Source organism: Halichoeres trimaculatus, unplaced genomic scaffold (assembly GCF_033239565.1).
Source record: "Halichoeres trimaculatus isolate MK-OKI-2021-1 unplaced genomic scaffold, fHalTri1.1 fHalTri1_scaffold_9, whole genome shotgun sequence".
In the NCBI taxonomy this organism is placed as follows: domain Eukaryota; kingdom Metazoa; phylum Chordata; class Actinopteri; order Labriformes; family Labridae; genus Halichoeres; species Halichoeres trimaculatus.
In genome coordinates, this window is record NW_027437188.1 from 29870555 (window position 1) to 29882796 (window position 12242).

General features: G+C 37.6%; 1 protein-coding gene across 1 annotated transcript in view; it reads left to right on the plus strand.

Moving 5' to 3' along the window:
• Nucleotides 1–12242, plus strand: part of gbe1b (glucan (1,4-alpha-), branching enzyme 1b) — a 113340-nt gene that overhangs the window by 37109 nt on the left and 63989 nt on the right. The window contains exons 8-10 of the mRNA XM_074680233.1: nucleotides 3726–3841; nucleotides 6075–6202; nucleotides 6493–6591. Of these exons, the coding sequence (XP_074536334.1) occupies nucleotides 3726–3841; nucleotides 6075–6202; nucleotides 6493–6591 (343 nt within the window). The remainder of the gene's footprint in view (nucleotides 1–3725; nucleotides 3842–6074; nucleotides 6203–6492; nucleotides 6592–12242) is intronic.

A 12242-nucleotide genomic window follows, 5' to 3' on the forward strand; every position in this document is an offset into this window, starting at 1 on the left:
AGGATTTAATCCTCAGCATTTAGTGTTGGAACATCCAGGCTTTGAATCAATGATTTGACTTAAAGAAAAGGTACTGCTGAAAACGAGGAGTCAGTGTTTGGATGGATTTCTGTATTTGGAGATTTTACAGAAGTGTTGTTGAAGCATGAACTCCTCACTGCTCCAACAACTTCTTGACATGATGAAATTGCATCATTCAAGCAAAAAATGTTGAACTGCCCCTCAGTTTGGTGTCAAAGCTGAGAGAAAAAAGAACTAAATGAAATTCTGTATCAAACTTTTTTATATTTCAGGGTCTGGAGCAGGGTTTCAAAGCCCCGTTGTAGAAAAGCTGAAGGGAAAGGAAATCTCTTCACTTATGTGCCAAAAGTAACTTTTAATAATGCACGTTAGCGAGGACTTTGCCTGAGAGTGAATCTCTTCAGCCTCACTTGTTTTCTTTCGTCAGGGATGGTAAATATTTAAATGTTTCTGTTTTTAGTTCATGTGAGGAACAAAATTTCCCACGAGCCCTAAACCATGCAAGTGAGACCTCACCAGCTTCACTGTGCACCCACTGTGCACTCACTGTGGGTTGTATTATTTGATGGGTCTTGCACATACAATGGCCCAGCTCACTTTTTTGGAAAAAGCATAAATAAATATACATTTTTCATTCTTATACTCACAGAAAACACCTCAATTGTATCACAAGCCGTACTCTTTGCAAGTCAACCTTCAGTTAAAAATGAATGGAAAAAAGGACATCTGAAGATGAATGATGGTGTTTGCTATTTAAAAAGAATGTGGACTTTTTTTTTTTGCTCTATTATTTCTTTACACATTGCTTTGTTAGAAACGCAAAAAAGAGAAGTTACTCTCCCACTTTGTCACAAGAAAATAAAAGTTCCATAAAGCGTGAGCAGTCTCTTGTTTTTGAAAACAAATTGCTGAAAATGCTGACTCAACTCCACTTTAGTCAATCCAGAGACATGTAATGGCTTTTAGTCCACCTGCTTGATGCCTCAGCGGTCCTTAAGTGTTTCATATTCTAAGTTAAAAATACACCCCTCATACAGGAGCTGCTCACCCAGACTGTAAACATGTATGATGTTGGCGTAAAGTGGGATCTTATGGGTATTTTTAGTCCTTACTGATTTGTGGTCAGTTATTTGTTGGTTATTTTTCCAATAGATTTGGCAGTGAAATCATGATATACAAGGTAGTACATCCCAACCACCACACAGTCCCACCACCCTAGATGGCAGTGTGCATGGAGCAAAAATATTAGCAGACAAGGGCACTAAGCCCCTTAAAGTAGAAAATAAAATACTAGAAAAGCACTCAGAGAGAGCAGATCTCTGTCAAGCATATTGTGATTGCGGCGCAACACTTTAGTTCTACTTTAATGTTGTACTTCCTTTTAGCAGACTGTCTGCTACAATTTGGTGTTAGTTGCAGGTTCGAACGAAAATGTGTTACTTGACAGTGAAGTCCAGAATATTGCCAGGATCTGGATCATACTTTTACATCTGTCAGAAATTATTGTGATCGTGTCTTGTAATGTTTTGCAAAGCAATCCAACCGTTTATCGTGGGGTTATGTACACATATGGTAAAAACAGCCCTATCTCACAATGATAAAGAATTCTTTAAAAAAGTCCTGGATCCATACGGTGATCCGGATCATCTCCAAAACTCAATCACTTCTTCCTTATCCTATTTTGAACATTTCCTGAAAATTTCATCAAGATCTGTTCGTTAGCTTTTGAGTTGTTGTTCACACACAAACAAACAAATGAACAGACAAACTCTCCCCAAAACATAACCTCCTTGGCGGGGGTAATGAATGAATAGATAATAATAAGATTAAGAAAAAACAGAGCAAAAACAAGGAAAACAAAAAAAAACCAAAAAAAACTAGTGAACTGGATGTAGCCCTCATGTCTTCACCTATTTGTTTCCTTTACAGAGCTGGGGCTCAGAGAAAATTTCAGTGGAGTTGGGTGACATTATTTTTTTTCTTTGGAGAGTCTAATTTTTTCATGGCTCTCCCTCCTGACATATTTAACAATCCCTGAAAAAAATGCAGAAGAACGGCAGAGGTCAATCATCATCAAACGTGACGTAAAATCTTGTTTTTAACCTCTTATAACTACTGAAAACGAAACTTTACAGAAAAAAGAGGACCTGTATACAAGGCAGCCAAATGATATCTTCAAATCACCACAACAATCGGACATGAGAAATATTTCCATGAGGTACATTATTTATTTAAAGTTTGACCACAGCTCATCTGGATTAGCTGGGGAGATGGATTTTTTGACCTATACTGCTGCCAGCCACCAGGAAGAGCAGTTTTTGTGGCGAGCTTACATCAGCTTTTTTTAAAGTCCATGGTTCAGACCCAAACTGGCTTTGATCCAGGGTGTAAATATGTGGTTGTGGTTTCCACTTTTGATGCTTTAGTTTTGAAGACTTTTGCACAGGCTTTTAAAATTTAAGATCAAAGAGTGCCACTTGATCAATTGAGCAACTGCAGTTTTTTTTATTTTTTTTGCACATATGCACTGGTTTCATTATTCAACAACAGAGGTCACTGTCTCTTAAAGGCAGGACAGGACCCGCAGTACTGCAGCCTGCCAATGAGTGCAGAGCTATATGAATAAACTGCAATGAGATTCAGTGGAGATTGATTTGAAGTTCTGCAGGTCATCGGATTTATTTAAAGTTTAATATGTTTCATATTAAACCATAAATACAAAAGTATCAGACCACATTATGTGAAGGTGTTTCGTATAGAGGCACACTAGTATTCAGTCCTGGATCTGAGTGAGCTGAGGTGATCAGAGATTTTGTGAGTTGAGTGTAAGCAGACTGAAGCAGCAGCTCACTCTGAATCACGCTCATGAATGTGTCATTTGCCTCACATCGTTTGAGCTTTTCATCATTTCCTCTTTCAAACATGGCATCCCAGCGTACCATGTTCCATTTGGTGCTCACCTCATAGACGCAACCAAATCTTGAGTTTTAACTGACGTTTCCATGGCAACACAGCCCTGAATGGGAAGAGGTGAGGTGCGTGGAGTACTTTGCCTTGAGTGGCTGTTCAGATCCGGATGACTCTTCCATCGTGCAGCCAGGAACGTGGACGGGGGCCATTTATGGAATCCACCTCCTCCGGCACATCCAACCAACAGACACATAGAGTTGGCATAATGTGGAGTCTGGCAACAAAACACAGCCACAAGAAGTATTTTTCCTTACAAAAAAACTAATAACCTGTCTTATAGTGAGGATGTGAGCTGAGGTAAATGAGAGGGAGCTGCATTCCCCTGCATGGTGTTTGTTTACCCGAGTGTAGCATGAAATCCTATCACTTCAGATACTCAGGGAGGGCTCGGCTACACTAAACGCTGCCCACTGGTCATGCAAGTGGTTTGATGGAAATAAGAAAACTTTGCAGTGCTCTGTAAGCCAGTAAGTAGCCCTGATAACTGGATACGTGAAAGACAGAATCCCCTCTACGGTGTAGTTAATGAAAACAGCGTCCTGTCACTGACACTCCATCTCCGACATAATGCAACTCTGCTTATCAATATGTGAATGTCCTGTAGCGGTGAAAATTAATCTCTGGTGCCTAAAGTGCATGATGAGATGTGTAAATTATTCACAGCTTTTGTTTATCTGACCTTGAATTTGTGTGTTTGTGTGTGTGTGTGTGTTTGCATTGTGTTTTTTTCCTAGCTGGGAAGTGTTGCGGTTTCTCCTGTCGAACCTGCGCTGGTGGATGGAGGAGTATAACTTTGATGGCTTCAGATTCGATGGCGTCACTTCCATGCTGTACCACCATCACGGCATCGGTGAGTGTTGTTGGAGTGTGTTGTATCTTAAAGTGAATCGGCAAATCAAACATGTTTAAACCCCACAGCTTGGAAACATGATCCCCCTTTAGCTTAACTGTTACCAGACATTTTCACCTGTATCTGAACGTGGAAATATTAGGTATTCAGGGAACTATTTCAAAGATGATTTCTTCTTAAAATGTCTCAAAATATGCAGTTTTGTCATTTTTTCATAGAAAGGAGACACTTGGGCACAATACGCCGCTATTACCTAAATTAGATCCATACAAAAAGCACTGAAGCACCAAGAAGCAATTTGCTCAGCAAAGCTGTTAGAGGAGCTGTGAGCATGACATGATTTTGCTTTTATCTTATTTGTGAAGGTTTATCGGCTCCAAACACATTACTTTTGTAAGAAGTCAGTGATCTTCTGTAAGCAACTGTAAGAAACTGTAAGAAAAACAGCTCACAAACAAAATACAATACACATTGGATAAAAATGTTATAAAAAATCACACTGTGTTTGTAAACTAATGGTCTAGAAATATATTTAAAAGACATGTAGAAATAATTTTAGAAACAGTTATTTTCCTCCACTGAAAAAGAATCTGTTTCACCAGAGACATGTTTTCATATTTCTCAGTCCGCATGTACTAGGGCTGGGACATCATGCTTTTTTCACGATTCTTTTAAGATTTTTGCTGGTTCAACTTTTAATTGCGATTCTTCAATAGTCCAATTTTTGCTATTTTTAGTATGCTTTTTTAACACCAGACCTATTGAAAAAGATGAATGATAATGATGATGTCTACAGACTATATCAAGGAGCCATATTTCCCAAAAAATGCACATCACATGTGAGACACTTTTTAAGATATATTCAGGGGATCTGACATCTCAACTATTTCTCAACTCAACTTATGAACAAAAATAAAATAAAGGACTCAATTAAAAAAAAAAGATAATACATTTTTGAACAAAAAAAAAATCACGATTTAAAATTTCAAAACAAAAAATCACAATACTAAAATATATCTTTTTTTTTTCTCCCGCCCCTATCATGTATGTTGGCTGGTAGGTATTAGATGATTTGCAAATTAAAAACACCTTGCAACAGGAAAAAACACAACTACACCAATGAAAAACATGAATGTAAATGTCACAACACAACAATAAAGCTTACCTTGTGATCTCCTTGGCACTAATGTTTTCATATATCCTGGTACTTTGTCATCATACATTTAGCTCTTAGAATCAGTCATGCCATAATGTTAATGCTACTGCTATATTTATCATCCAATCCACTTCACTTTATTTACATAGCAAATTTAAAAATATATATAGTTTACCAACATGCTGCACAGTAAAAATCAAATAAGAACGTCAATAAAACAAACAAAATGAATTAAAATAACAAAAAGCCAAAGATAAAAAAAGAAAAAAATATATTACGTACTTACACAACTTTTCTGTTTCAGTTGGGATAACCACTCATTAGAAAAACTCTAAAGTTGACATCTTTTAACTTTTGCTGTGACTGCTTTCTGTTGGTGTTGTTGTGATTTTTTTCCTTCTGCAGAGTCTCTTTAATTTGCAATTCATCTGACAGCTACCATCCACTGTGCAAATGTCCATTTAAGTATTAAAAAAGAAAACAGTCCATGACCATCATACTGCTAGTTTGCTTTCAAATATGTTTTTTTTAAAACATTTATCCATGACAAAATGAGATTCTCCCTCACAGTATGTGTAAGAATATCATACAGTCAACTAGAGTAGGCACCAGTTATAGCATCTTAACTGGACTGACCCAGTAGGAGAGACTGGATTCATACACAAAGCCAATAAAAAGGATTTTTTCCAGTGGAAGGCAATTCTGAAATCTCAATTTTCAAATCAATACACATACACAAGGAAAGGGAAGGTCAGAGAGTCAGAGGCTGCCTCATTATTTATAGTTTGTTTATCATGTTACACTGAACCCAGGATGTTATACAAGGATAAAAGCTGTGTCACCAAGGGTGTATACATACAATTTATTATTAACTCAATGACAGATATGAAGTGTTTAACATTACTGCCTCCGAGTATTTGATGAATTAATTTCTTGAAATTAAGCTGTTTGAAATAAAACACAGTTATGAAGTAAAACTGTCTCAGCCTTGCCTGAAACACTTGAGATGAATGATTTTAAAAGTTTGGGAGGAAAACATGATGAGTGTTGTTGACTGTGTGGGTGTTTCCTCCTCAGGCACGGGCTTCTCAGGAGACTACAGTGAGTACTTTGGCCTACAGGTGGATGAAGACTCTTTGGTTTACCTGATGCTTGCCAATCACATTCTGCATACCCTTTATCCGGACTGCATCACTGTTGCAGAGGTAAAAAACACACTCCAGCACATACACCTTCAGCATCCTCTCCCTTTGCAATGACACTGCCCGTGGCTATTATTAATTAAAAGCACTTTTTAGTGAGGCACAGCTTACTTACGTATTCATTGGTGCAATTAAGAACTAATGCAAAAAGAAATGGGGTGTCACTCTTTTGTAGCCTGTGGTAGGAGTTTTTTTTTGTTGTGGAGTTTGATGTGATCTTGGCCGACTACTGGGACAGAAAGCTGTGCACACACAATGAAAATGTGATATGAAAAAGTGTGACTTCTCTGCAGGATGTGTCAGGGATGCCGGCACTCTGCAGAGGAGTGGAGGAGGGAGGCCTCGGTTTTGATTACCGACTAGCCATGGCCATTCCTGACAAGTGGATCCAGGTAAGATGATTTACTTGTTTTTATCTACTGATCTCTCTGCGCCCCTCTCCGTGTTTTTTTTTTTTTCTGCACAGCATTTTTTTTTTAAAGACACTGTGGGCCTTAACTCACTAAGAAACTCCTCTGTGAGCCCCAGACACAGCAGAGAGCAAACTGAGAGCGTTTGCCTTCAGAAAAGGGATGAAAGACAAAAGGAGTGACAGGGCATGTTAAGAGGCATTAAACACTCTTGTGCTACATTACAGCTGAGCCTGTTGCTAAGCTTTTGAGCCTTTTAAGAAGCTTTCAAGTGTGAAACTTCTGTAGAAACACAGCGACAGAAGGAACTCGCCTTGTATTTTACTCTAGGAACCTGCGCACTGTTGTGCCTCGATATACAGCCTTAATATACAAGGAGAGTTTTATTCTCTCGGAGAGTAAATGCAGCATGCACAAACAAGGGGGAATAGTACAAACATTAATAATGGACTTTGGAAATTCAGGAGGACACAGACGTATTATTACCCAGTCAAAAAAGTATGGCGGCCTTCAAGTGCTTACTCTGAGTTTATTAGGATAACTGCTCCTGTGGAACTGCAGCTACTCAAATGATGGATTTGTGCGTGTGTGTGTGAGGGGTAGGATTGTAAGACCTTAAGTTAAAGTGGTCGATACCTGATTACACATTACTACCTGATGCACAAATATCTTAGGGGGTAAGTTGAACCCATTTACCAAAGAGACTGAATTCAATTTTCCTAAGTCTGAGTGCTGTCAGAACAGGAAGGACAGTGTTATGATGACTGGTTCATGCAACAGCTTCTTCAGGGTGTTTTAGAGAAGCTATCAACGGGTCGTATTTTGAGGCATTGCACAAGAACAGGAAGCCTCCAAAAAAGATGAGATCTGGACTCAAACAGGAAGAACCTCCATGTTACCAGGTTTCCTCTAGACCAGGGGTTTCCAAAGTTTTTCAGCCCACTACTTCCAAAATTGCAGCATGGGAGACCGATACAAAAATATCCTGTACAAAAAAAGACAAAGTTTAAACAAACACAAAAGGCTACTTAAGATACTTAAATTGGTTGATTGGTAAAAAGCCCCAATTCTGCTCTATTTGCACGATCATGTTTTATTTTTTCTTTTGCAAATTGCAGTTCTTCACATCTATTCAGTGCATTATTTTAATATTTTAATTTCTAATTTTTAATTTTATTTTAACTTATGTTTATATACTCTTTTTATTCCTCTCTCTGCATAGATCTTTACTATTATTTATTTATCTATTTATTTATTTATTTATTTATTTATTTATTTTTACTACTTAAGCCCTATTTTTTCCTATTTTTGTAATATTTAGTGTGTGTCTATAATAATCGTACAGAGAGCGTGTGATTAACCAGAGTCAAATTCCTTCAAATTCTTGAGATGCATGGGGACTAAAGTTGATTCTGGTTCTGATTCTGACATTGTTGTGTTTCCTAAACCAGGGGGTCCCAAACGTTACTATATCAAGGCCCCCCAAACTGCATTAGCTTCTGGCCGGGGACCCCTGGCCCCTTTAGAAACCAACAGACAATGTTTCAAAATATGTAAAGATATGTCAACTCAAACGATGTACTTTTTAACATTTACTAACTTTTCAGTAATTATTACATTTGTTTAGAACGTGAAATTATTAACAAACAAAAGTCAGACTCACATAAGTTGCTGTTGCTAAAGGGAGGAGGCATTTCAGGGCTCTGTCAGCCATGGTGGGGTACTCCTTTCTCACATGAAGCCAGCAGTTAGACAGGGGAAGAGCTCAAAGTTCACTTCAGTTTTTTAGATAACTTAGTAACAGGCGCAAACTGCCAGGTTGACATGGATCATTAAGTAATCATGCGAAAGTTGCAGCTGCTACATAAGGTGCGGTTAGGTACAATTGAAAGCTTGAGAATTCAACAATTATGGCACTTTGCGTGTTGTATGTTTAGGATAAATGGTTATAATGATAAGAACATGAAAAAGTGCTAATAATATTAAGAAGAAGAAGGGGAAGAACCTATTTTCCCCTTTTTTAATCAAACTTAACCCCTTTTTCTGTTTTTATTTTTTCCCTTATACTTTGAACTTCGGCTTTTGACAACCCCCACTTTTGTAACTGCATCTAGAGACAACACCAGAGCCAAAAAAGTGTTCTTCGCACATACAAAACATTATCAGAATTTTTTGAGTAAATGCTAAGTAAACAGATTAAACGAGGAGCGCAGATGGCCTATTAGTCTAGCAGGGGTGGGGAAAAAAAAACAAATGACCATATATATGGATTTTTGGTTTGACAGTATGAAAATCAGGATTCTTTGTTGATTTTTTTTTTTCAAATTAAAATCTTTGATTTCAGTTTTTTTTTATAAACTGGATTAGAAATAATTTACCACTTTTCTCAAACAGTGGCTCCTGATGTGGCCTGTGGACATTATTATCATCATTCAACTTTCTCACGTGGTCTGGTGTTAAAAAAGCAAACTAAAAATTGCAAAAATTACAATTATCGAAGAATTGCAGTTTAAATCGAATCGGCACCCCTAAAATTGTATCAGAATCAAATCGTGAGACGAGCATATTGTCCCAGCCTTATGGTCTAGGTTGCGCTACCTGTGCTTCCCCCTTGCAGGGGTGGCCTGGGTTCAAACCAGCTTGTGGCCTCTTTTCTGCATGTCTATCCCCACTCTTGCCCTGTTTTCTGCTCTATCGACTATCCTCTCTGATTGAAGGCATGAAAAAGCCAAAAATAAAAAAATAACAAAAAAATAATAATAATTGGGTATATATTTTTTATTTGTTATCAAAACATGCCTCAAAGTTGTCATATCAGTAGTAAAATTTCATTAGTACCCATTAATTTTTATTTTTATCACTGCCACAGCCTAAAAATAAAAACATCTGACATCATACTTGGAGTCTTTTTAAAAAACAATGTTTTCAGTTGCTTCAAGATGTGGAAAAACAAAAACACATTTTGAAGCCCTGCTGCAAACAGCCAAACCAAAAACAGACCTCAAATAATCCTAATAAATTTCAGCTGCTTTCTTTTTACATTACTTTTTTCCTCTGTAGAAAATAACTAATACATTCCACATTTTACACAGACCCGTCCACTGTGAGACACACTGAAAAATGTAAACAGATCAGACTTTGTATTTTTCTTCCGAAGTGGTCTGAAGTATCTCCCTGTTCAAAAAGAAAATGTACTTGAGTCCATTTTTCTACCAGCGCTGTGAGGGTTTCATTAAACTGAAGAAGGTCTTTCAGCTTTTTCTAAAGCCATGCTAATTTATTTTTTCTTTCTCCTTCTTAATCCTACCTGAAAATGGGAAGGTCATTATCCACCTCTTTGAACACAGCACTGTGAATTATTGATGGAAGAGATGTAGTTATTATTGAAAATACAGTAAAAGAAAGGCAAGTTTTAATAACGTTTACATGAAGGTCAGCTGGTCACTGATCCACGCTCAAAACTTTTGTGCTTTTCATTCCACCAGCTTTTGAATCACCTGCCGCCACTTTTACATTGGCTTTGATACACTATTCAGTCTGAATGTGAGTCCTTCAGGCAGCTTTATGTGATATCAAAGAAGAGTTTATTTTCTCTTCGAACTCACTGCCCTGTTGATTCTTCACAACCTGTCTGAAAAACTGAGAACATGTTGATCAAAAACACAAACTCTCAGGAAAAGCTGCTTTTTGCATTATTAGCATCCAGTCTGACGCAAACACACATGTAGCATTTGTCAGTCCCATTCTGTTTCTACAGTGTGATCTTCAACCCAACCAAAAACTGCTGGTAAAAGTGTGGACATGTTCTTTAAAAATCTAAAAAGAGGACTTTGAAAAGTTGAAATAAAATTGGTTTGTCTGAAAACAGGATGAGAAAATGTTTTATTTGTACCGTGGAGCAGAAATTCTTGTTGTTGAAGAGTTTAGTTTTATCTGTAAATGCTCTGTTGGGTAAAGCGGTTTCTTGGCCTGCTGTCAGAGCTTTGTGGATTTCCATGTTTTCTGGCCATCACCATCAGTCCTGACATACAGTGGAAGGTGCTGCCTTCTTGAGAGTGTATCAGGATGTTATTTGTGGAGGTTAGCTGCTGCTGTACAAGTATTTCATGTCTACTGTGTGCTTTTAAGATGAAGATGATATTAAGTCACATTTAATTGCTCTCTTCATAGGAAAACAATGCTTCCAGCCATCGCCGAGCGTATTTACTCTTTAAAAGCTAATGTTACTTTAAGCGTCTTTTACTTTGTTGTCATTTTCAATTCATTTGTGTAATAACAGATTCTTAAAATAACATTACTCAGCATGCAGAAGAGGCTTGTTGACCCCTAGATCCCCAACACTCAGACGCCAGTTTAATGTAGCTTTGCTGAACTGCAGGTGCAACAATTCACCAAACCTCCTCGCTGCTTTTATACAATCAAAAAAATGTTAAAACAAACTGTACAGAGCTCTTAATTCAAGTTTAATCACGGCACTTTATACTCTAACCCTGACCAGTGCTATAAGGGGAAATGAGTGGGGTGTTGATGGTTGCATTGTCTTTTTTCTTTTATTTTAAGTTGTTTTTTTGGCTTTCAGTGTCTTTATTAGAGAGGAAGCTGGAAGCACGTCAATTTTTCTACAGTTCAAGCTCAATCTGCTGCAAGATTTATTCATGATGATATCTTTGACTATTGCAGATTTCTTGTAATGCCACTCCTTTTTACCTCCGCCAAGGAGGTTATGTCTGATTGTCTGTTAACAACATAACTCAAAAACTAACTAACAGATCTTGATGAAATTTTCAGGAAATGTTAAAAATGGGATCAGGGAAAAGTGCTTCAATTTTGGAGGTGAGCTGGATCACCGTCTGGATCCAGGACTTTTTTTTAAAGGATTCTTTATCATTGTGAGATAGGGCTGTTTTCACCATATGTGTATATAACTCCATGATAAATAGTTGGGTTGCTTTGCAAAACAATACAAGACAAGGTCACCATAATTTCTGACAGATGTAAAAGTAGGATCCAGATCCTGGCAATATTCTGGATCCTAAGATCTGGAATATGAAATACTGTATGTACTGGGTCATCATGATTTTCAACACTATACAAACCTGCAACTTACACCAAATTGTAGCAGACATCCTGCTGAAAGGAAGTATAACATTAAAGTAGGACTTGAGAGCCATTATATGCTTGGTGGAGGTCTGCGCTCTCTGAGTGCTTTTCCAGTTCTGACGCAATGAATGCATAACCTCTGTGTGATTATGACCCTCGTCCTGCCAAGAGGGAAATCAGAAAGTGGTGTCGCAGTGATGGTACTGTTAAGGTGAATGAACTGAGCCAACACTAGAGAATGCTGAGTCTCAAATAACACTCTGTGCCAAGCACACAGATAATGCTGATAAAGTTCCCAGGCGAGTGTTGGAAACTTTTCATTATGGCATTCATTTTTTACCCATGTGAGGTGAGACAGTTCCACTCTATAGGAATATTTGATTAAAGTGTGAAGGATCCAGGGAAAGATCTTTGAGTAATAGAACGTTTTTCTGACCAATGTTTGTGTCTGTGATGCATTCAGGGCCCATTCGTTGTTCCTTGTTGTTAGAGGTAAATTCAAAGAATTTCCTGAACAGTATTTTTTTTGTTTT